General features: G+C 57.1%; 3 protein-coding genes across 8 annotated transcripts in view; 2 read left to right on the plus strand and 1 right to left on the minus strand.

The window, feature by feature from the left end:
* Nucleotides 1-1,504: 1,504 nt before the first annotated feature.
* HGH1 (HGH1 homolog) lies at nucleotides 1,505-5,010 on the plus strand. Its single transcript, XM_047074324.1, has 6 exons — nucleotides 1,505-2,750; nucleotides 2,823-2,923; nucleotides 3,030-3,128; nucleotides 3,331-3,422; nucleotides 3,516-3,638; nucleotides 3,722-5,010. The coding sequence occupies exons 1-6, from the start codon at nucleotides 1,804-1,806 to the stop codon at nucleotides 3,896-3,898; spliced, it is 1,539 nt and encodes a 512-aa protein (XP_046930280.1). The 5' UTR covers nucleotides 1,505-1,803; the 3' UTR covers nucleotides 3,899-5,010.
* Nucleotides 5,011-5,199: 189 nt separating this feature from the next.
* LOC124507583 (testis-specific serine/threonine-protein kinase 5-like) lies at nucleotides 5,200-9,121 on the minus strand. The gene is given in 10 exon segments (XM_047073885.1): nucleotides 5,200-5,594; nucleotides 6,042-6,157; nucleotides 6,246-6,378; nucleotides 6,633-6,688; nucleotides 6,792-6,882; nucleotides 6,885-6,994; nucleotides 7,193-7,300; nucleotides 7,624-7,869; nucleotides 8,805-8,888; nucleotides 9,051-9,121. Coding segments are annotated over 10 exon segments (1,410 nt in total).
* Nucleotides 9,122-11,669: 2,548 nt separating this feature from the next.
* MROH1 (maestro heat like repeat family member 1) overlaps nucleotides 11,670-23,017 on the plus strand; it is a 63,353-nt gene continuing 52,005 nt past the window's right edge. For 2 of the 6 annotated variants that reach the window (XM_047074325.1, XM_047074329.1), the window contains exons 1-2: nucleotides 11,715-11,899; nucleotides 22,784-22,850. In XM_047074325.1, the coding sequence (XP_046930281.1) occupies nucleotides 22,829-22,850 (22 nt within the window). In that variant the 5' untranslated portion in view covers nucleotides 11,715-11,899; nucleotides 22,784-22,828. The other 4 variants (XM_047074328.1, XM_047074331.1, XM_047074326.1 and 1 more) reach the window with 4 other exon arrangements.

The following is a 23,017-nucleotide window of genomic DNA, read 5'->3' on the forward strand; positions in this document are numbered from 1 at the left end:
GGGGCTGTCTGCCTGGAGAGGGGCTTATCCCATGCGGGCATGTCCCTGCTCAGGCACTCAGCCAGTGTTTGTCAGTAAATTACTGAGGTCAAGATGGCAGTGGGAACTTGTGGGCCAGCAAGTGGCCAGGCATGGAGGGAGTGGGAGGGTCTAGGTGACCACAGGGGTGTGTGTGTGTGTGTGTAAGTGTAAGAGAGGGGAGCCTGCAGTTGTTTGCCGGAGGTGAGACCAGAATCTGTTGGTGCCTTGGTTACCCTTGGGTTGGAAGGGAGAGGAATTGATGGAGTCCCATGTGCTTTATTCAAGAAGCAATAGAGGGACAGCAACCCTTTGGACCCTTCTACCTGAAAATTGTCAGGAGACATACCTTGTATGTGAAGTCTCAGAGGGCTCAGAGGGCCTTGGCTTCCTTCTGAGCTGTCGAAAGCTCCCAGGACACTGGCCAGACAACTCGTAGGGCCCAGGTGTGCACTGGCTGTGGGGTGTGCCTTTGCGAAGGGCCAGTCTAGCTTTTACATCCTTCTTTTGGGCCGTCAAGCAGCAGTTTGTTTCCTGTGAATGTTTTCAGCCTCCGACTTCAGAAGTTTCTTCTCCATGGCTTTCTGGTTAGAATTTGTCTGCAACCCGCCCGCCCCAGGCCCTGAACTGTGCGGGCGCTCTTGTTCTGGGGCTGCCAAGAGGGTGGCCCTTTCCTCGCAGAGTAGGGCAAGAAGCCCCAGGACCTTTGTATAAAAGGACCCATGCCAGCTAAGACAAGGACCAGGAGGCCTAGGGCGGTCTGCTGCTACAGGTGTTTCATGCTTTAAGTTATAAAGCCATTAAGTTCTTTTTAAAATACCAACATGAGAGGGGCACCTGGCTGGCTCAGTTGGTAGAGTGTGTGACTCTTGAACTCAGGAGTTCAAGTCCCACATTGGGCATAGAGCTTGAGAAAATAAGTAAAAATAGATATATTTGTAAAAATACCAACATGAGAGGGTCGTCTAGGTGGCTCAGCCACTTAAGCCTCTGACTCTTGGTTTGGGCTCAGGTCACGATTCCAGTCAGGAGATCAGTGCAAAGTAGCACAGAGCCTGTTTGGGACTCTCTCTCCCCCTCTCCCCCTCCCCCACTCCCATGCCTTCCCACGAACTCTTTTTTTAATGCTTATTTTTGACAGAGAGAGAGAAGGAGATACCGAATTCGAAGCAGGCTCCAGGCTTTTCCATATCAGCACAGAGCCTGACCTGGGGCTCCAAACCCACAAACCACCAGATCATGGCCTGAGCCGCAGTCCGACGATTAACCGACTGCGCCACCCAGGCGCCCCTCAAAATAAACATTTAAAAAATGAAAATAGGGGCGCCTGGGTGGCGCAGTCGGTTAAGCGTCCGACTTCAGCCAGGTCACGATCTCGCGGTCCGTGAGTTCGAGCCCCGCGTCGGGCTCTGGGCTGATGGCTCAGAGCCTGGAGCCTGTTTCCGATTCTGTGTCTCCCTCTCTCTCTGCCCCTCCCCCGTTCATGCTCTGTCTCTCTCTGTCCCAAAAATAAATAAACGTTGAAAAAAAAATTAAAAAAAAAAAAAATGAAAATATATCATGACCAGGTGGAGGTTACGTCAGGAAATACAGGCTGGTCTAACATTAGAAAGTCAACCAGGGGCGCCTTCCTGGCTCAGTCTAAGGAACATGCGACTCTTGGTGCCGGGGTGTGAGTTCGAGCCCCACACTGGGGGGTAGAAATTACTTAAAAAAAAAAAAAAAAAGTCAAAGTAATGGACCATGTGACTCTTCCAGTGAGGATAGAACTCTGCCCCACCCACGATGGAAGAGGGGCCACGTAATCCGTCAGCTACCACTGGCTGGTTGGTCCCCCTAGGACCGGGGTCACACCACATGCGACGATTCCTTGCGGGCGCCTCCAGGGCCACCCTCGGCCGCGGCGTGGGGCTGGGGGCGGAGCACGCAGTCCACAACGCGCAGGCCCTCGGTGTGGCTCCGCCTCCGGGCGCCGGCCCCGCCTCCGCACGCCGACCCAGCCCCGCGCGCGCGGAGTGGGCAGCCTCCCGACTGGTGGCTGCGGCTTCCGTTCCTCTGACGGGCCGGGTCTCAGGCCGGGTGGCGGCTGGGGTGATCCGCGCGGGCATGGGGGAGGCCAGGACTGGCGCGGGCGCGTTGGCTAGTGGGCTAGCTTCCGCAGGGTCGCCGATGCCGGAGGCCGGCCTGGAGGCGGAGGTGGCGAAGCTGCTGCCCTTCCTGGCGCCCGGGGCGCGGGCGGACCTGCAGGCGGAGGCGGCGCGGCACGTGCTGGAGCTGACCGGCTCCGGGCCCGGGCGGACGCTGCTGGCCGGCCAGGCGGCTCTGCTGCGGGCGCTGGTCGAGCTGGCCGCGGCCCCGGCCCCGGCCCCGGCGCGCGACGCCGCTCGCGCCCTCGTCAACCTCGCTGCCGAGCCCGGCCTGCACGAGCCGTTGCTGCAGGCCGAGCCCGAGCTGCCTGCCCGCCTGCTGGGCCGCGCGTTGGATCCACAGTGGCCCTGGGCCGAGGAGGCGGCCGCCGTGCTGGCCAACCTCAGCCGAGAGCCGGCGCCGTGTGCCGCGCTGATGGCAGCGCTGGAGGTCGCGGAGCCGGGGGAGTCAGGCCTGGGGCGGCTGGTGCGCGCGCTGTGCACGCCTGGCTACAACGCCCGCGCGCCCCTGCATTACCTGGGGCCAATGCTCTCCAACCTCAGCCAGCGTCCCGCGGCGCGCGCCTTCCTGCTGGACCCCGACAGGTGAAGCCCGGGGCTCCCGCGGGGAGGGGGTGGAGGTGAACAGGGATGGCACTGAGCGATCCCTTCCTTCAGGTGCGTGGTCCAGCGGCTGCTGCCCCTTACCCAATTCCCAGACTCCTCCGTGCGCAGGGGCGGGGTGGTGGGGACTCTCCGAAACTGCTGCTTCGAGCATCGTGAGTAGGGGTGGGGGTGTGGCGTTTGGGGGGATGGGACGGAGAGATGGCTTTGGGGCCCCGCTAGACTGACCCCCCCCCCGTTCCTGTTCCCCCTCCCCTCCAGGACACCACGAGTGGTTGCTTGGGCCCGAGGTGGACATTCTCCCTTTCTTGCTGCTGCCCCTGGCTGGCCCCGAGGACTTCTCCGAGGAGGAGATGGAGCGTGAGTGGCTTGGGTGGAGCCTCAGGGTTCGCTGGGCAGAAGGGGACGCCAGTGGGGGGGGGGGGAGGGAGAAGATGCCCAGGGCTTGACCTGGCTGAAACCTTCCAGCCAGGGAGTTGCTGAGCACGAACGGGGCTAACCCAGGTTGGGTCTGGCCTGATGCCTGGTGCTGGCACCCAGTGGCTCGCACACACACCCCTAGGGCTGCCCGTTGACCTGCAGTACCTGCCGCCAGACAAGCAGAGGGAGCCTGATGCCGACATCCGAAAGATGCTCATTGAAGCCATCATGCTGGTGAGCAGAGGCCCTGCTGTATTCATGCCGGCTCCTAACATGCCACACACGCGCGGGCACGCTCATATCTGGATAACCTTTGCCCTCTCTCAGCTGACAGCCACAGCACCCGGTCGGCAGCAGGTGAGGAACCAGGGAGCCTACCTGATCCTGCGTGAGCTACACAGCTGGGAGCCGGAGCCCGACGTGCGGGTGGCCTGCGAGAAACTCATTCAGGTGGGGGCGGGGTTGGTGGGGAAGGGGGCGGGATGTCCGCGGTGCGCCAGCCCCGGCTGCTCACCTGCCTCCCCTGCTGGCAGGTGCTCATTGGGGATGAGCCAGAGCAGGGCATGGAAAACCTGCTGGAGGTGCAGGTGCCTGAAGACGTGGAACAGCAGCTGCGGCGGCTGGACCGCCAGGAGCAGGAACGGCACACCCGGGAGCGGTCAGAGGAGCTGGCTCCGGAGCCACGAGCTGGAGGCGCTACACCCACCTGAGCTCCGGGCCTTCCCGCGGCCAGCTGTGGGCCTCTGGGTCTCCTTGCTCAGAGGTTGTTCCCTGCCGAGAGGTCTCTGGGGTGAAGGTCCAATACGCCTGGGAGGGCGAGGGGACCTCTTTGTGCCCCGTGACTTCCAGCAACTCCGGTTGCTTGGAGCGGCGCTGGTCAGTCAGAGCTAGCCGTGCTCCAGGACTCTCAGGTGCCTCCAGGAAGATGGCTCACGGGCGGGACGGATAAACAGTGCAAGCCCGAGCAGCCCCGGAGGGCACCGTCGAGGTCTGTGCATCGGTGGGCGTCCAGGTATAAGCAGTACCCTTTGCTGCCAGGCCCACCCCAAGTCCTCTATTCTGGGGTCCTCAACGTGCCCTGCCTGAGACCCAGCCTCAAAGGACTGACCTCGTGAGACTTTCGGCATCAGCCTGTCCTGGGATCTCCTAGGGCTGTGACCCCCTGGTCTGTCCTTGGAGTGCTTGCTGGGCGCTGTGTTCCCATCATTCTCTCCACCTTCCTGCTTGACCTGTGCCCCAGGACGGCCCTCAGCCCCTTGCTGTCTTCTCTGGCCCGCCCTGCTGTGACGTACTTGCTGTCCGCTCTGATCGGGCCCTGTCCTCGGAAGGCTTCCTTGAGTGTCCGAGCCCTTTGCCTGACACACTCAGAGTGTCTCTGTGATGTGCCTGCATCCTCGCTCTTAAGCAGACCTCTCCCCTTCCTGCCCTTTGTCACCTTGGAGCCTCCTATGGGCCCAAGAACCTTGTCCTTCCCCAGCTCCTTGTGTGGTCCCTCCGTTCTAAAGCTGCCACTCCAGGCCTGGTAGAGGGTCAGTGTGGCCCTCCCCCTGCCGCGCTCCTTTCCCAGGGCCATCTTTGGCACAGGATTCCAGAGTCCTGGCCTTCCCAGGCCCCTTGCGCTCTGGCACTGGAGTGCCGCTGCCGCGAGAGCTCCCAGCACCCCCCACTCCGCGTGTCCTCAGTCCTGGCACTGCCTGCGAAGCTGGGGGTCCACTCCGGTTCCTCCCGTTGAGGCCGGTCGCTTCGCGGGTACGAGGTATCTCTTTCCTCTCTGGTATTCTCTGTAGTTTTCTTCTCCTCTCAACTAAAAACGTGGCACGGAGGCGTGTTCTCTGTTCTCCTGGGATGGTTCCCCGTGGCTGGTTGCCCTTCCTGCACAGAGACATCCACATCCCCTCCACAAAATAAACGCTTTATCTGGCCTCGCCTCTGCCCACCCATGCCAGGTAGTGCCCAGGCGTGGTCCTGATGGCAGATGTGGAGCTCCGCGATAGGAGCTACCTGGAGGCGCCTACCCCCAGGCTGGCTGTCCTCGCGCTCCAGAGCCCCAGCTGGGCAGAGCCCGCACCTCTTCTTGGGTCGGCCTCTGCGGCCCAGGCGGAGGCCCAGAAGCAGTGCCGGGGGCGCCGCCTCGGAGGCTCCGAGTCTCTGCCGGGCTCCGAGTGCTCAAGCTTAGCTGGCTTCTCTGCAGCCGACAGCAGTGGGGGATCAGGAGGGGCGCCGAGGGGCCGGCCGCCTGCCCACACCCCCCTCCCAGGGCCCCCACCCTACCCGGCGGCAGCCTGCGCGTGGTGCCAGAGAGCGCGTGCGTGGCGGGCAGCATCCAGCAGTGCGCGGCCACGTGCTGCAGGCCCAGGCGCGCACACGGGCGAAGCTGCAGCAGGCCCCGGATCGGGTCCCGGCACTCTGTGGGTGAGGGCTCGCAGCTGTGGCCTCCCACCGCCCACTCTCTTCCCCCCAGCCGCGTCCATCACCATCAACAACGGTGATGGCTGGCAGCGTAGAGGAGTCAGCCCACTCGGACCCCCCAAATGCCTGGAGAGAGTCAGTGCTTCACCATCGTGAGATCGGGGCGCGGAGAGGGAGGGCAGCGTGCCCTGGGCTGGTGCAGAGCTCGGTGGGGCCGCTGCCTTTCCAGGCAAGGAGTCTGAATCGGGGCGTCCTCTAGCCCGGCTTCCCTGTCCCCTGGTTGCTGTGGTCCATTTACCAGCCTGGGTTGGGGGTGGGGTGCCAGGTCAGTCTCCCACGCCACTCCCTCCACGCAGCATGACCCTTCTCTGGACCCAGGTCTCTCTTGCCTACTTTCCAGGCCCGAGCTGGGGCCCGGGAGGGACACAGGGTGTCCTCACTCACCTGGGGACATGCCCGGCCTGAAGGTGGGGCCATGGTGCGTCAGGTGCCGCATGCGGTGGGTCTGGTGCTCCTTGAAGGGCAGCTTCCCGGTCACCGTGGCGCAAAGGGTGATGCCCCTGGGGGCACAGGCTCCTCAGGGCGTGCCCCCTCCCCTGCCCTCCCGCGGGTCCTGCCTACGATGGGGTGCCTGCGGCCGCCACTCACAGGCTCCGCGGGTCAGCCTGCTCCCCATTGCGCTTCTTGCTCACGAGGATCTCCGGGGCTGTATAGGCCACGGAGCCACAGAAGGTGCTCGGCAGCAAGCTCTTGAGGCCCCAATGGCTGGCGAAGCCAAAGTCTTTGCAGTGGGGAAGGGGTGGGGTGGGGTGGGGCTTGGGCACAGGGCAGGCAGTCCCCCAGGTGAGGAGCAGGAGGGCGAGAGAGCGAGGGCTCGGGCGGGATGACTGGGGGGCAGACGTGGCGTGTGCAGGTTTCTGCAAGTGCGGCTGTGGGCAGGGGTGGGGCTGGGCCTCCTGGGAGGGTGGAGGGTCCAGCTGGGTCACGAGTCAGGATAATCTAGGGAAGAGGGTAGGGGCTGGGCCAAAGGCTCACCGGTCAGCTTTAGGAGGCCTCGGTCATCTAGGAGGATATTCTCGCACTTCAGATCCCTGCATGGGGAAGGGGAAGGGGAAGGGGTGCTGGCCCTGGGCTCAGACGGGTGGCCTCTCGATGCGGGTGTGGAGTAGGCTGCAGAGGCGGCAGCGCCCTCACCGATGCACCATGCCGGAGCCGCAGCAGTGGGCCACGGCACTGACGAGCTGCCACAACAGTCTGCGGGCCTCCTCCCCACCCAGCCCCGGCTGCAGCGGCGTTCCGACGCCCAGTTGATGTGTTCCGACAGGTCGCCGCGGGCCGCCAGCTCCAGCACCAAGGAGGAGCGCCGGCTGTTCTGGTGGGTCTCGTACAGCTGCACCCGCCAGGCCCCCACCCGCCTGCTGTCACCCAAGGAGGGGCTGTCCGGTGCATTGGATCGGGGTCTGGGGATGGGGCTGAGCCCCAAGCAGAGGGGTCCTGGGTGGAAGAGGGGGTGGGCCTGGGCAGCTGGAATGGTGACGGCTGGCAGCGGGGGATGGGCAGGACGGGCACAGGCTGGGTCGGGGCCTCTGCCTACCACATCCGGGTGCCTATAGGTAGCATTGAGTGATGATATTTCACGAGGCGGGAACTTTTGGGAGAACTCCACAGGGGCCTCGGCGGTGGAGATGATCTTGACAGCCACCCGCAGGGGTGGGGGGTGGCCGTTGTGTGTAGACCACAGCCCCTGGAGGGGGACACGGACAGGCCCCGTGTCCTTTGTGCACATTGCCAAGCTTGGCTGGGGTGAGGTTGGGAAGCAGCATGCTCGGGGGGCAGTGCTGGCCTTCCCCTTCTTTCCTGGCACTGATGTGCTCAAGGGGTTCTGGAACTGGGAGTAGCCAGCTTGCAGGAGCCTTGGCCTCCAGAGAGGACGCCAGATCAGCAGGAAGGTGCCTCAGCGGGGTTAGGACAGGGCCCACTGGGGCTGGGCTAGAGGGCGGTGGCCGAGCCTGCTGCCCACCTCACCATGGCACGGTGCTTGCCCCGCAGGTCGGAGGCCAGCTTGGCGTTGTGCTGCATGCGCTCACGTGTGGCACAGGCCAGGTAGACTTTGGAGAAGGCCCCAGAGCCGATCTTCCTGGAAGAGAGCAGGTAGCCATTGTCCCTGCATTCACGCACCTGCTCCATGAAGTTTCGCTGGCCCAGCTTTCGCCTGGCACTGCCCTTCACGGAGGGCAGGGTGCCATGGAAGGGGGCAGGGCGGTCCAGCTCACTGCAGGGAGTTGGGGTCAGGGAGCAGGGCTGAGGCCTGACTTGTGTCAGATGGGCTAGGGCGACAGGGCTGGAGGAGGCTGGTGGGACCGGGGCAGAGGCCAGGCAGTGACCAGGGCTGAGAGCTCGGGGTGGGAGGCTAACACAGCCGTGGACTGGTGTGGGGCAGGGCAGACTCTGGGAAAGCAGGGGCAGATTCTAGAATGGAGGGTTCTAGAGCTGCCCCTGCATTGTGCCCTCGAAGAGGGGTGTCCTTCTCTCCCCCAGGACCTGCCTTCCCTGAGAACGTCTTGCCGGAACCGACCTTGTCCCCTGTAGGGTCCACTCTTTGTGGGGTGAGAATCCTTGAGGCAGGGTGAGGCCTCTGTGGGCCATCCGAAACGTGACTGGCCACAGGGACCTTTAAAGAAGCTTGTGGGGAGCATGTGGGGAGGGTAGCCACAGGAAGGCCAGCAGGGTCTCTAAGGACATCAAGAAAGAAAAGGAAGCACAACACATACTAGCAACTGTTTCAGCAAAGCCCCCTCGTGCTTTGAGAGGGTACCAAGGTGGCAGCCAGGCGGGCTGCCGGAGAGGCTGAGCCAGAAGGGCATTGGGTGGGAGCCCTCTGGCTTTCTTCTGCTGTGGCCTAGAAGCTTCTCTCACCCAGGCCAAGGTCAACTGCAAGAGGCCTTGCCCCCCAGAGCTCTCTGGAGACTTGGACACATCCCCAAGGCAAGCAACAGTCCTGGTCTGAGCCCCCACCTCAAACCCTCCAGCTCTAGGAGACGGTAGCCAACGTGGTCGGCCCTTCTTCCCCTGGCCTCCAGAGTCTTCTCTGGGCACCGTTGCCCTGGGCAGTAGCAGCTAATGTTGGCCTGAGCACCTGCCTTGTGCCAGGCACTGCCCTAAAGAGTCACAGGAGTTGTGGCTGCCGCCTCCCTCAGCCCTGCTTACTGTTCACAGGCCGTGCCCAACATGCCCATCCCATGGTGGGCGTTCACATCCGGGGGCTCAAACCGGATCACCACCAAGTGATTCCTGTTTTACGGGTGACAGTTTGGGCAGTGGAGGTTCAAACATGCAGCCTTTCTGCTGTGAGCTAGAGGGCACAGTGCTATGGGCTGCTGTCCTGGAGACAGCAGGAGAGCCTGGGTCTTGGTGGAGGGCTTGGTGAATCTGTGGACTTGACTTGTTCCCCACCGGGATCCACAGCGGTCACAGTGTGCCTGTTGCAGTGAAGGCCTGGGGACGCCCTGGTAGGACGGACCCATTTTCTGATCCCTGTTGGACCAGAGCCGCCTTAGAGTAGGCTTCTGCTTAATATTCCCTTGCCCACCCACCGCCCTTGTTGGGCAAGTTGCCTGCGACATGGAAAATGGGCAGACTAACAGGTTCCTTGCTGACTGAGGGGGTAGGAAAGAGAAATGGCTCCTGGTTTCGAGCAGAGGGGCTGTTATTCAGGCGTTAGGTGTTAGCAAAAGGGAAAACCGTGTGGCTCTGGCCGGGGGTGTCTGTGCCTCTGAGTTGCTGCTGTGGAGCCGGGGAACCATGCCCCTCTGAGCTTCCCAACTCCCATCAGTGCCAGAACACAACTGGAAGCCAGTGAGAATTGTGAGGAGACAGGCAGGACCCCGCTCCGTCCACCCTCCCTTTGCAAAGTCTTTCCTGCCCTCCCCTCTCTGTACTCTCAGTCATTCATCAATTCTATGAAATTCATTGAGCACCCATCATGTGCCTGGCTTGGTGCTCAGCACTTGGGAGCAAGTCACAGACATGGGCGTTTCTCTCATAGAGATTGGCATTAATGTAGGAAAGCTGGGGTGCCTGGGTGGCTCCTTCCGTTAAGCATCTGACTTCAGCTCAGGTCATGATCCACGGCTGGTAGGTTCGAGCCCTGCTTCAGGCTCTGTGCTGACAGCTCGGAGCCCGGAGCTGCTTCGGATTCTGCGTCTCCCTCTCTCTCTGCCCATTCCCTGCTCGCACTCTGTCTCTCTCAAAAATAAACATTAAAAATATATGTAACGTGGGGCGCCTGGGTGGCTCAGTCCGTTAAGCGTCTGACTTCAGCTCAGGTCATGATCTCACAGTTACTGAGTTCGAGGCCTGTGTCGGTCTATGTGCTGACAGCTCAGAGCCTGGACCCTGCTCTGACCCAGCTCAGAGCCTGGACCCTGCTTTGGATTCTGTGTCTCCCTCTCCTCTCTCTGTCCCTCCCCCACTAGTGCTCTGTCTCTCTCTCAAAAATAAACATTAAAATTTTTTTTAAATATATATATGTAACGTAATAAAGTCAAATGACAGCTGTGATGTGTGCTGGGACAGCCTGTGCCCTTGGGGCGTGAAGTCTGGCTGAGGCTGGGGAGGGGGGCAGAGCCAGAGGGCCATGCTGGGCACTGGCCATGGGGTGCTGAGGCAGGGCTTGGTAAGGAAAGCGAGTCCTCCAGATGTGAGCTTCCAAAAGGCCTGCCTCCTGCACCGCCCTAGCAACTTCTAGATGCTGTGGTCAGCCCCTCCCCCTTTCACCCAGTGACGGGCTGGAGTGGTTAGTGCTCTTCCTGAGGAGCCAGCCCCCCTCTGCAGAGCGCCTCCCCTCACCATCAGCCTTCTGGATTCTGTCCCTGTCTTTTGGGTTCCATCCCTGCAACAGAGCAAGCTGAATGCCTTCTCTCTTTGGACAAAGAATGTCCCTCCCTGCACTGTTCAGCAGCCCCCCTGCCCCAGTGTGTGCAGCAGGGCCCCTACTTTGCACCCCACACCATCACCCACAGCTCTCTGCAGACACAACCTGCTGCAAGATGAAGACATTTGTTGGGCCCTGGATGTTGTGCTGTTGGCCACTTCCTTCACAAGTCGTTCTTCTCACTTTCTGAGCTTCTGGAACGCCACTCTTTTTTTTTTTTTTTTTGGTTAGACATGTCTACATGATTTCAGCCTTTGAGGGTGTGCAGGTGCCAGTGTCCCTGCCTGGGGTGCAGCTCTCTCGCAGCTTCTTCCCTTCTGAGTCCGAACACACCTCCTTCCACCTGCCAGCTGCGCCGCCTCACAGTGCTTGGTGTGTCTTGTTTGCTTATCACCTATCTGCTCTTCTCTCCAGAGCCCCGGGTCCCCAATGCAGAGACCTGCTCATCTCGTTGGCCGACTAAACGTGCATCTATCTGTTCGCGGAGGAGTCGACGGCCCCGGGGTCTCTGGCTATTTGTTGCGTGTTCAGTGGGTGCATTCCTGTGTGAGAGATAATAGGGCACGATACTGCTCGTGTGTGTCCAGGTTGGGTCCACCTGGCGTGTGCGCCTGGACAGGTGTGCGTTTGCGAGGGGACTGGCTTGGAGCACCGTGACGCGCCGAGCCCGAGTCCCCGGTGCGGCCCCCGGTGCGTTCCCCGGCGCGTGGAGCCGCGTGCAGACATCTTTGAGGTGTCAGTGCCCAAGGAGGACAGGAACAGACCGGGGGAGGAGGCCAGGTCCCGGGCGGAGGAAGAGGGAAGTGCACGCCCCGCGCCTGCGCAGTGACCGGCCGCACCCCTAGCGGCCAGCTCGGCCGCGCTCGGGCCCAACAGTCAGCAGCTGCGGGCTCTGGGCGACCGGGGGCGGGGCGGAGCACGAGGCGGAGTTTGCGCACTCCTGCTCTCTGGGGCCTGGTGGGCGGGGTGGAGAGAGGGGGAGAGGGACGCGACTCCGGCCAATGAGCGCAGAGATCGTGTGGGGGCGGGGCCGGACTGCCGCGCGCCGGGCCGCGGTTGGCGGAGGGCGGCGGGGGCGGGCTCGGCGTGCGGCCCCGCCCACTCCGGTCCGGGGCTTGGCGGGAGGGCGGCGCCCGGGCCGCCGCGGCCGCAGCTTCTCAGGTAAACGGCGACCGGGAGCCGGGGACCGGCGGCGCTCGCTCGCAGAGGCGCCCCTCGGGGGAGCCTGGGCCCGAGAGTCTGGGGGCCACCCCCTCGGCCGGGCCGCGCGGGAATCCAAGTCGGGAGGCGCCTCTCCAAGGTCAGCGGACGAGCGCGAGGAGGGTCCCGGGCGTCGCGGGGCCGAGCCCGCCCCCTTCCCTGGGCTCAGGTGCGTCCAGTCCCCGGAGGAGCCGGATTTGCCGCGTCACAAGCCGGAAGAGGCCCGGCTGCCTGGCCCCTCACCTTCCTCACGCAGACTCGGGATGCCGAGTCCGGTGCCCGTGCCCTCCCTGGGAGGTGTGAGGTCCGCGCCCCTGCTCCCCGCCGCGAGGACACCGGGGTGTCCAATGGAGCAAGCCAAGCCTGAACTCTGAGAGCCCCCAAAGCTCAGGGGGCATTGCATTTCCGATTTCTCCGACATTCAGGGAGGCGGTCCGGAGCGGGGAAGTAATTTGTCCAAAGTCACGAGGATTATTGGTCACAGAGTGTAGGTCGCAAAGCTGGAAGGGCCGCAGGAAACCCAGCTCTCAAGTCCAGGGGAGAGCTGGGTGGTGCGCGGCCGGGGCTGGCCCCCAGGCCCGGATGCTGGGCTCCGACCTTCCTGCAGTGCAGCGGTAGGCCCCCAGGAGAGGGCTCTGTCGGAGCGAGCAGGGCTGGACTGAACACACTTGCACACTCTCCCCTTCGCCAGCCTAGCCAAGGTGGGGGCGGGGCTGACCCGCTCAAGCGAGCTGAGTACAGAGGGGTGGGGGGGCACAGAGGCGTGGCTGTGTGGCGGTTGGGGAGGGGCAGGTGGGGCTGCGGTGGAGGCTGGCTTTGGGGCAACAGTCTTGGAGGCAGCGACCACCTTGGAAAGGGATGGTGGTAGGGGTGAGAAGAAGAGGGTCAGTGAGCGGACCGTAGAGTGCCCGGCCAAGGTGGAGAAACAGGAAGGGGTGGTGCTGGTTCCTGGCCCAGATATCTGAGCGCCTGGTGACAGGAAGACATGGCAGGTGGGTTGGGGGCCATGGAGAGGTCAGGGGTAAAGGTGGTGAGTTGAGTGCTAGAGCTGTCGGGGTTGAGTGGTGGCGCCTGGTCCAGATGGGGATGCCCAGCGGGCACTGGGCCCCAGGAGACCCCCGTGGGAAGCGCCAGTCATGCGAAACTTCAGCAGCGGCTTGACTGTGATGTGGTTCCATCTCACGCCTGTAGTCCTGGCAGCCCAGGGGCCTGAGCATGCTGCTCTCCGCAGCGTCCTCCTTTCCAGGCCTCAGGCCGTCGTGGTTCAAGCGGGCCGGGGTCTCCCGTCTCTCCGTGGTATCACAGAGGAGTGACCGGAGTTGAGCTCACTTGGTTACCTTGAAACCAATATGCAGGCTGCCGGCTTGTTCAGACCTGCACCTCAGTTTCTCATCCCACCCCCCCCCCCCCCGGGGCTGTTAGCTGTCTGCAAACATGGTTGGATCAGAGGTGGCACCTGCATGCATCGCTAGTCCCGTGTGCTTGGAAGCAGGTGTTTGCGCTTGGTTTTCAGGCCTACGGTCCGCTGAGGCCCAGGTGAGCAGTCGGGTTGAGGCTGGTCTGCAGCCGCAGATCTCGTGAGTCCCATGAGCCAAGTTATTTGATCTCTTTGGGGTGGGGGCTCCAGGAAAGCCCCCGTGGCTCCTGGCCGGTGCTTAGGGGATACCGGCTGCCGGAGTTACAAGGACTGTGGTTTCTTTGCCGAGCTGGAGGGCTACCTGGCTTTGGGGGGTTGCGTGTGAACCCGGTGACACAGCTTGGCATGACTAACGTTGAGAAATAGCGTAATCAAGTGACTGTGAGCAACGAGCCGTGGACTGCCTCTCCCAGGTCATCAGCCCACGTCCTTGTTGGTAACTCTGGAAGTCTATTCTTCCTCTGGCTCCTGTGCTAGAGGGGAAGTCCCGGGGCCTGCTGCGGGGGTGGGGGGCATTCCTGTGACCCCACAGGGTGCCCTCACTTCCCAGTCTCCCACACGCCTGTCAGGTGGACTCATGGCTGCCTCTGGGCAGTGGTGCCCATGGCCTCCTCACCTCCCATGCCCCCTTCTGACACTTCGCTGCAGTTGGCCCAGCATCTCTGTGCCCTCCGCGTGCCATGTGGCAACCATAATACACCTGGGTGCCCTTCAAGCCGGGGGCTTGGACTCTGGGCTTGGACGGCACCTGGTCGGCTTACTAAATGCGGTTCAGTGACTGTTTAGTTGAGGTGAATGAGGAGGAAGCCGCTTCTCCGCTTCGCTACAGGGTGTAGGATGCAGACAGGGAAGACCCTGTGAACCCTGCCCTCGTGACCTCTGCGGGCGCTTCAGGGCGTGGGTCCCGGCTGGGTCCCGCCCTGCTGTTACCTAGCGATGTGTCTCTCTCTGTGTGCGTTAAAAGAGATGGTGCCTCTAAGGTACCGCCCGGGCGGTCAGTGCTCGGCACACGCTGCCCGTGAGATGCAGGGTGCCTTCCAGACCCTTCCTTGTCTCTGCACCCTCTTCCCCTGCAGAGCCTTCGTCTTGGTTTGCCGTCAGCAGTCTGCTCGCCGTTGGTTTGTCTTCATAGAGAGCAGCGTCTGTGCTGCTGCCCCTGTGGGTCCAGTGTCAGCACACGGGCCACCCGGCCTGGGGCAGGGGCAGCGGACGGGACCCTACAAAACTGGTCTTGCTCAGCTGGGCACACTCTCCTTTTCCGTTTGATGGTCAAGCTCTGCTCCTTGCACTGTGGTTCATACGAATGTACCTACCCACCACTTTCTCTCATTGGTTGTTTTTGTTTTTTTTTATACAAATCTGAGCAGATCTCTGATTGGTATTTGTGTTTCTTTTAACATCTCTGTGCACTTGTGTGAGGGTTTCTGTAGATAGAAGGTGGGTGTCAGAAGATGGGTGACGCGATCGCACGGTGTGACCCTTAGGGCTCTCAGCAGATGTCCCACAGGCTCTGCTGCCTGTCCCCGCTGTGCAGTGACTACGGCACCGATGACGTCCGATGCTGGTGGAGCAGGAGGCCTCCCTGCAAGCCTTTCCCTTGTGACACGAATGGAGCCCGTGCCCGGGTCCTGAACTAAGCTGCCTGCCAGTGCGGGGGAGGCCAGGGCTTGCCCCTCTGCCGGCTGTCTCTTCCGGAATTGTGTACCCTCTTTGTCCATTTTCCTGCTGTCATCCTGATGTAGGTGAGCTCCTCTGCATGTTAATGTGGGACACGTTTTCCTCTTGTTACACCTGTTGTGAGTGAGTTGTCCTTCTTTCTCTTTTGTTCACCTTCTGCTCTGGTGGTTGGATGAGTTGTGTGCGCACGGAGGCTTGTGTGCTTAGGTATAAGTGTACGTATATGGTTTTCAAGTCTTATGTATGCTTTTGACCTTCAGAAACTTTAAACTTTTATATTGTCAAACTGAGCAGTGTTCATTAAGGTGTCTGTGTTTTTGTGTGGGGCTTGGAACGTCCTTTTCTACTTCAAGACGATAAAATATTTACCTATATTTTCTTTGTTTTTTAAACTGTATTTATTTAAGCAATCTCTGTATTCAGTGTGGCGCTCAAACTCATGCCCCCAAGGTCAAGAGCCACATACTCCATGGGCTGAGCCAGCCAGGTGCCCCTGCCTGTATTTTCTGCCAGGACTTTTACATTTCATTTTTCCATTTAACTCTTATGTGCATCTAGACTTCGTGTTGGAATAAAGAAGGATGTGGGGAGGCTAACGTTTTCCCTAGTGTTTAGCTATTTCAATGCTATTTATTGTTGACTAATCTGTCTGTAGGATGTAAAACCCTTTCTTGTATAATACGTTTACCTCCTTATTGGTGTTCATTTCTGGACTTTCTATATAGTTCTGTTGATTTAGTACACTTTAATATAAATCCTCTTCATATACTTTAAAAAGTTTAATTGGCTATTCGTGTATGTTCATTCTTTTTTTAAGTTTATTTATTTATATTAGAGAGAGCCAGCGAGCATGTGAGTGGGGAGGGGCAGAGAGAGAAGGAGAGAAAGAATCCCAAGCAGGCTCTGCACTGACAGTACAGAGCCCCATGTGGAGCTTGAACTCACAAACTGTGAGATCATGACCTGAGCTGAAACCGAGTCAGCTCTTCAACCGACTGAGCCACCTAGGCGCCCCCGTGTTAATTCTTCTCTATGAATTTTGGAACCATTGCATCAAGTACCCTCCAGTATCCTGAATCATATATTTACACATTCAGAAAGTTGACAGTTTTACAATATTGAATCATACGGAAGGATTTTGATTTTATTCCTTCAATGAGCAGTATTTAAAAAAATTCTGCGCGCACTAAGGGTAAAAACCAAAACTTTTTCCCTTGCAGTGCAGTGGAGAAGACAGGGAAACTGGAACATACAACTGATCTTATATTCATCGTGTGAACAAAGGGTTGTGGGAACATCCCATCACTTGCCGGAAGGTTGGGTGAGCAGGAGTCCCGTGGTAGAGGCCAGGCAGGACGTCCTTGCAGAGGTGCTGAGAGTCCAGGCCGTGGCCAGGGGTTTGCAGGTGGCCAGGACACCTAGAACGTAAAGGACGGAGAAAGAAGCAGAGAGGGGCTTGGGCCTGGGTCTGGGTCACGACAGCCCATGGTGAAGGCGTTAGGTTCTGTGGGCAGCAGGAGGACTGGTAAGTCGCGGTGAGGCCTGCTGGGGTCAGCGTTTGTAAAGGTCAGCACTCTGGGCACGGAGGAGGTGTGGGGGGGGTGGCCCAGGCAGGACGGTCCATGAGACAGGCGGGGTACAGGACCTCAGCGGGCAGTAGGGCGTCTACCGCCTGAGTGAAGGGCAGAAGGAGGGGAAGGAGGGCAGTGGGGGGTGCTGACGTTTATTACACTGTGTCTGTCACCGAGGGGTGTGACTTGGTGCCATTAATTTCATCCCCTTAACAGTGTATTCGAAGAGGAGAAGTTTTTTGATGAATTTAAGTTTATCAAGTCTTTTTTTTTTTTTTTGGCGTAGATTTTGCCTTTGGTGTCAGTCATGGAGATTTTCTTCTTTTTTTTTTTTCCTCCCTCAAGTTTTACAGTTTTAACTTTTACGTTTCGGTCTGTAAATCATTTTGAGTTTTTATACGTAGTGTGAAGTTTAGACTGAGGTTTGTTTTATTGGATGCAGATGCCCAGCTGTGCAACACTATTTGTTGACAAGACTATCCCTTCTCCCCTGAATAGACTTTGTACCTTTGTTAAAAATCAATTGGCCATATAAGTCTTGATGTCAGGTAGGGTACGTCCCCCAATTTTTTTTTCCAGAAATGTTCTGGCAATTCTAAGTCTTCACACTTTCAGGTGAATTTTAGAATTAGTTCGTCCATTTCTACAAAAAGCCTGCTAGGATTTTGACTGGAATGCATTTGTAGATCCATTTAGGAACAACTGATATCTTAGCACAGTATATCTCTCCATTTATTTAAGTTTTCTTTAACTTTTTAAAAATTTTATTTTAGCGCGTGAGCGGGAGAGAGGGGCTGAGGGAGAGAGAGAGAATCTTAAGCAGGCCGCACGTTCAGTGTGGAGCCCAATGCAGGGCCCGATCCCATGACCCTGGGATCATGACCTGAGTCGAAATCAAGAGTCAGATACTCAACAGACTGAGCCACCCAGGAGCCCCTATTTTTCTTTTTTTAATGTTGCATATAATTTATTCATAGTGAAAATATTATATACATATATATTTTTTAGCTTACCTCTAAGTTAGTTAGCATATAGTGCAGCATGATTTCAGGAGTAGATTCCTTAATGCCCATCCCCCTCCCACAACCCCTCCAGTAACCCTCAGTTTCTTCTCCATATTTATGAGTCTCTTATGCTTTGTCCCCTTCCCTGTTTTTATATTATTTTTATTCCCTTCCCTTATGTTCATCTGTTTTGTCTCTGCTGTCAGCACAGAGCCTGACATGGGGCTTGAACTGATGAACCACGAGATGATGCCCTGAGCTGAAACCGAGAGTTGGATGCTTAACCAACGGAGTCCCCCAGGCGCCCCTGATGTACTATTCTTCTTATATGTTATTGGATGATTTGGTAAAATATTGTTAAGAATTTTTACATTTGTGCCTGTGAGGGATATTGGCCTATGATTTTCATTATTTGTAATAACTTTGCCTGCTTTTGTTATCAGAGTAATGCTGGCCTCATAGAATCAGTTGGGAAGTATTCCCTTGTTTTCAATTTTCTTGGAAGAATTTGTGTAGAGTTGGTATTATTTCTTCCTTAAATGTTTGGTAGAATTCCCCAGGGAAGTCATTTAGGCCTTTCATCTAGAACTTTCTCTTTGGGAGGATTTATTTTTTTATTTTTTTAAGTTTATTTATTTTGAGACAGAGGGAGCAAACGGGGAAGGGACAGAGAGAGGGAGAGAGAGAATCTCAAGCAGGCTCCGCACCACCAGTGCAGAGCCTGATGCGGGACTCAAACTCATGAACCGCGAGATCACAACCTGAGCCGAAATTGGACGCTTAACTGACTGAGCCACCCAGGTGCCCCTCTACGGGAAGATTTTTGACTTTTTAAATTTGCCGAGATTTGTTTTAATGCCCAGAATGTAGTCAGTCTTGGTTAGCATTCCATGTGCTTTTGGGAGGAATATACTACTTGTGATGAATGGATGGTTCTATAAATACTACTTAGGTCAAGTCGGTTGACAGTATTGTTCAGGTCTTCTGTACCCTTACTGATTATCTGTACAATTGTTTTGTCAGTTATAGAGAAATCTCTACTATAATTTCTATTTTTCTATTTCATTTTGCATTTCTATTCGTTCTGGCTTTGTGATTTTTGAAGTTCTGCTATTAGGCACATAAACGTTTAGGATCGTTATGCCTCTGAAACCTACTCTGTCTATCCATATAGTTACTCCAGCTTTCTTGCGACTGGTGTCGGCCTCGTTTTTCTTTGCCCAGCCTTTTAACCTCTTTATGCTAACATGTGTGGTCTTTCCTGTGGTTTCTTGTGAAATACAGTTATAACTGTCTAGCTGTCCTTGTCTATGAATTCTTCTGCATCGTTTCTGGATCAGTTTATATTGACTGATTCATTCTCATTGTGGGTTGTTTTTGTTTTGTTTCCTTTTATGTTTTTTGGGGTTTTTTTTTTTGTTTGTTTTTTATTTTTTGCTTTGCATGCCGAGTAATTTTTTGCTGGATGTCAGACATCGTTATTTTACCTTGCTGGTGATAGGTATTTTTGTGTTGCTATTATTCTTGAACTTTGCTGGGATGTAGCTAAGTTACTTGGGAACAATTTGATCTTTTCAGGTCTTTTTTTGTTTTTATTTATTTAAAAAAATTTGTTTTAAGCTTTATTTATTTTTGAGAGAGAGACGGACAGAGCGTGAGTGGGGGAGGAGCAGAGAGGGAGACCCAGAATCCGAAGCAGGCTCCAGGCTCTGAGCTGTCCGCACAGGGTCCAACACGGGGCTCGAACCCACGAACCATGAGATCATGACCTGAGCCAAAGTCGGCCGCTTAACCGACTGAGCCATCCAGGTGCCCCACTTTATTTGTTTTTAAATGTTTATTTATTTTTGAGAGACATATATATAGAGAGAAAGAGAAAGTGTGAGTGGGGGGGGGAGCGCAGAGAGAGAGGGAGACAGAGGATCTGAAGTGGGCTGCGAGCTGACAGCAGAGAACCCGATGTGGGGCTTGAACTCACGAACCATGAGATCCCGACCTGAGCTGAAGTCAAACCCTTAACTGACTGAGCCACCCAGGCGCCCCTTCAGGTCTTACTTTTAGCTTTGTTAGGTGAGAGCAGACAGCGTTTAGCCTATGGCTAATTTTATTTTTTTACCAAGGCAAAACCCTTTTGAGTGCTCTTCCCAATGCTCTGAATTTTGACGTTTTCCCCTTGGGCTGCTGGGAACAGCCCCGTTCCTGGTCTGTTGTGAGTTCTGGCGATTGTTTCTGCTGGGTTTTTTGGGTAGTTCTTTCCCTGGCTTTGGTAGTTTTTTCTCAGATATGGTGCTTGAATCAGTTATCTGTTGCTGCTATGATAAGTTACCACGGACTTAGTGCCTTAAATGATGTATATGTATTATCCTAGAGTCCCTGAGAACTTTAGGCTGGAGGCAGTAGGGCCGTGCTCCTTGCTGGGGTCTCTGGGGAGAATCTCTCCTGCTCTTTCACGTTGTTGGCACAATTTGGTTCGTTGTGGCTGTAGGACCGAAGTCCCTGTTTCCTTGCTGGCTGTAAACTAAGGGACACGTCCGGCTTTTAGAGGCCACCCAAATTATGTGGTCCAGAGCCTCCTTCCTCTGTCTTTAAAGCCAGCCGGGGGGGGGGGGTTGAATCCTTCTCACGTTTCAAATTTCTCCTCCTCCTCCTTCCATCTCCTCTCTTTGCCCCGCTGGGAGGGGTTCTCTGCAGTTTAAGGATTTACATACACCCTTTCGCTAGTCTCACCCGCATAAGCCAGGGGAGTCCCCCCACCTCAGGGTCTGTACCCTTAATCCCATCTGCTGAGTCCCTTTTGACATGTAACATATTCACAGGTTCTGGGGGTGAGGACGTAGGCATCTTTGGGGACATTACTCTGCTGCCCAGCACTGACCAGTAAGTCCGCCAGGACCCTCTGCAGATCTCTGGAGTTCTCTGTGGTGCTAGCGTCTATAGACTGGCAGGACCTAGGTCTCCCAAGATGCTCCCAGTTGTCTCAAGCCGGGGGTATTGCCGGGTCCCGGTGATTCCTCCTCAGCCTGGATGCACCCTCCGGGCCGTGAGCTGGAGTGGCTACAGGGCTCCCATCCTTCATTTCCTGACGTCTGTCACCCTGAGAACTGCAGGTCCATGTGTTTCGTCCAGCTTTCTTTTTTTTTTTTTTTTTTTTTTTAAATTTTTTTTTTTCAACGTTTATTTATTTTTGGGACAGAGAGAGACAGAGCATGAACGGGGGAGGGGCAGAGAGAGAGGGACACACAGAATCGGAAGCAGGCTCCAGGCTCCGAGCCATCAGCCCAGAGCCTGACGCGGGGCTCGAACTCACGGACCGCGAGATCGTGACCTGGCTGAAGTCGGACGCTTAACCGACTGCGCCACCCAGGCGCCCCTCGTCCAGCTTTCTAGTGGTTTGGGTCAGGAGGGCAGTTGGTCCGTTACTCCCGTCTGGGCTGGGAGCTGAAGCCTCTTACACTTATTCCTTACTCTTTGCTCCTGTTTGAGTTGGGTGCACGTGGCCTTTTGCACTTGTAGGAAGAGCGTTTCGAACTTGGAATTTGAGTTGGTTTAACCCTGTTTCTTCCTGGGTAGTGGAGACAGGCAGCCGTGTCCCCTCTGGGAACAGCCGCTTGTCTCGTAGATGCAGACCAGGTCTAGGCATCGGGATTTGGGTTCTGTCTGAGCATGTGTCGCCACTGCCTTTGAGAAGATCTTCGGATTCTTTCTGGAACCTGCTGCCAGCATACTTCATACCCTGCCTGATGGCTGCGACCTTTCAGCCCTTCATCCTTTGTGGGTTTGGGTTTTTTGGCCGCCTTCTTGCTCTGCCACAAGTGAAATGTGTGTTTCTATTTCTTGTTTTCCTTGTTACTTTTAGATGCTTTCCAGGAAGAAAGGGGAAACACCTTGCTGATGCCAGCGTCTTTGAACCAGTGTCTTCTCCTTCTGCTTTCTCTCTGCCTGGGATTCCTGGAGATTTCTGGTTTGCTAATTTTATCTTGTTTTCTAGTGTTCTTGTGGGTTTATTCTTTTAAAACTTGCATCTTCGGGGTACCTGGCTGGCTCAGTCGTGGAGCACGGGGCTCTTGATCTCGGGGCTGTGAGCTTGGGCCCCATGTTGGATGTAGAGATGACTTGAAAGTAAAATCTTTTTAAAAATTGAAAAAAAGTACTTGCATCTTCTCTGGTCATCTCATTGAGGTTTTGGTGGGACACGTGTGTGTGCTTGGGCCGGTCTGCCTTCCTGGGCATGTGTGGTGTTGTCACTCACTTATAATTCTGCCACCACTCGCCCCGGGATTTCTCACTTCCTTCCTTCCTGTGTTCGTAGCCAGATGAGTGTCCTCTTGCTTGGTTAGGGCCAGGTCATGGCACCTCCTCTCTCGTCTCTGTCCTTTTATGGATGAGAGGTGATCAGGGGAGGGTCCAAGATGGAGGTGACCCATCGAGGGGCGGTGGGATTGCCAGCTCACGGAAGACATCAGTGTTAGAAAGCCATCAGCTACAGCGCTGAGGGCCTGAGGTCCCTCTGACCTTATAGGACCTTGGAGAGTGTCACGTAGGTCCGAGCGTGGCCCTGCGCTGAAGAGGCAGGGGCATTTGCCTCCTGGTGGGTTTTACTCTCGGGGCCCATCTGCTGCAAGGGCTGCCTCGACGCGTGTAGTGCCTGAAAGCCACATCTCTCAAATGCCAGGGGCGGTTTGGATGGTTGGTTTCCTCTGCCAGTGAACCCACCAGACCCCATGCTGCCCTCCCAGCGTCTCTCGTTGTGCTAGAATTCTCAGGCACGGGGTGTCAAGCCTGTGGTGATCCGCCTTGTCCTTGGCTCTCGGGGACAGGTTTCCCTGCTGTGCACAGACTGCGGGTGACGGGTGACGTCAGCCTGGTGCGCGCCCTCTCTCGTTTACAGAGTGACGGAAGCTGCTGTAGGTGGAGTCGGGGGGCACCTCTGCCCCTCTCACCGTGCGGGCTCACATCACCCTGGCCGGGCTGCCGGGTGCGGCAGAGGGGAGCTGGGAACCGTGGGGGGAGGGCGCCTTCCGCCCTCCGTGACCGCCATCTGCCGTGTGCCAGATGGCTCCCTCGCGAGAAGGCACTGATGTCCTGTTTCACGCCTGTTTTTTTAAGCTTACTTATTTATTTATTTTTGAGACAGGGAGGGAGAGAGTGTGTGAGCAGGGGAGGGTCAGAGAGAGAGGGAATCCCAAGCAGGCTCTGCGCTGTCAGCACAGAGCCTGATGGGGGGCTCCATCCCATAAATCGTGAGATCGTAACCTGAGCTGACATCAAGAGTCGGCCGCTTACCCGAGCCCCCAGGCGCCCCTGAAATCGTGGTTTATACAAACACAGTGACGGCCTGTAAACCGAGGACTCTTACGGTTTAAATGTGTTTTCGGTTACTCCAGGTTTGAGAAGAAGCTGCCCGAGCCGACGCCGGTGAGGCGGCCGAGATGGCAGAGCCCTACGTGAAGAGTGAGTGAGTGGGCTGGGCAGGGACATGGGGCAGTGGAGCGCCTGCCAGCTTGGAGTCTGGGACCCGGCCGAGCGTGGCGTTGAGTGAACGGGCTTTGAGGGAGGCACTGTCGCATGGCGTGAACAGGCTCTCTCCGAGCTCTCGGTAAAGAAAAGAAAACGAGGTC

The sequence above is a fragment of the Lynx rufus genome, unplaced genomic scaffold (assembly GCF_022079265.1).
Source record: "Lynx rufus isolate CCGP_SWC_20201006 ecotype Redwood Valley unplaced genomic scaffold, mLynRuf1.p SCAF_12, whole genome shotgun sequence".
NCBI lineage: Eukaryota > Metazoa > Chordata > Mammalia > Carnivora > Felidae > Lynx > Lynx rufus.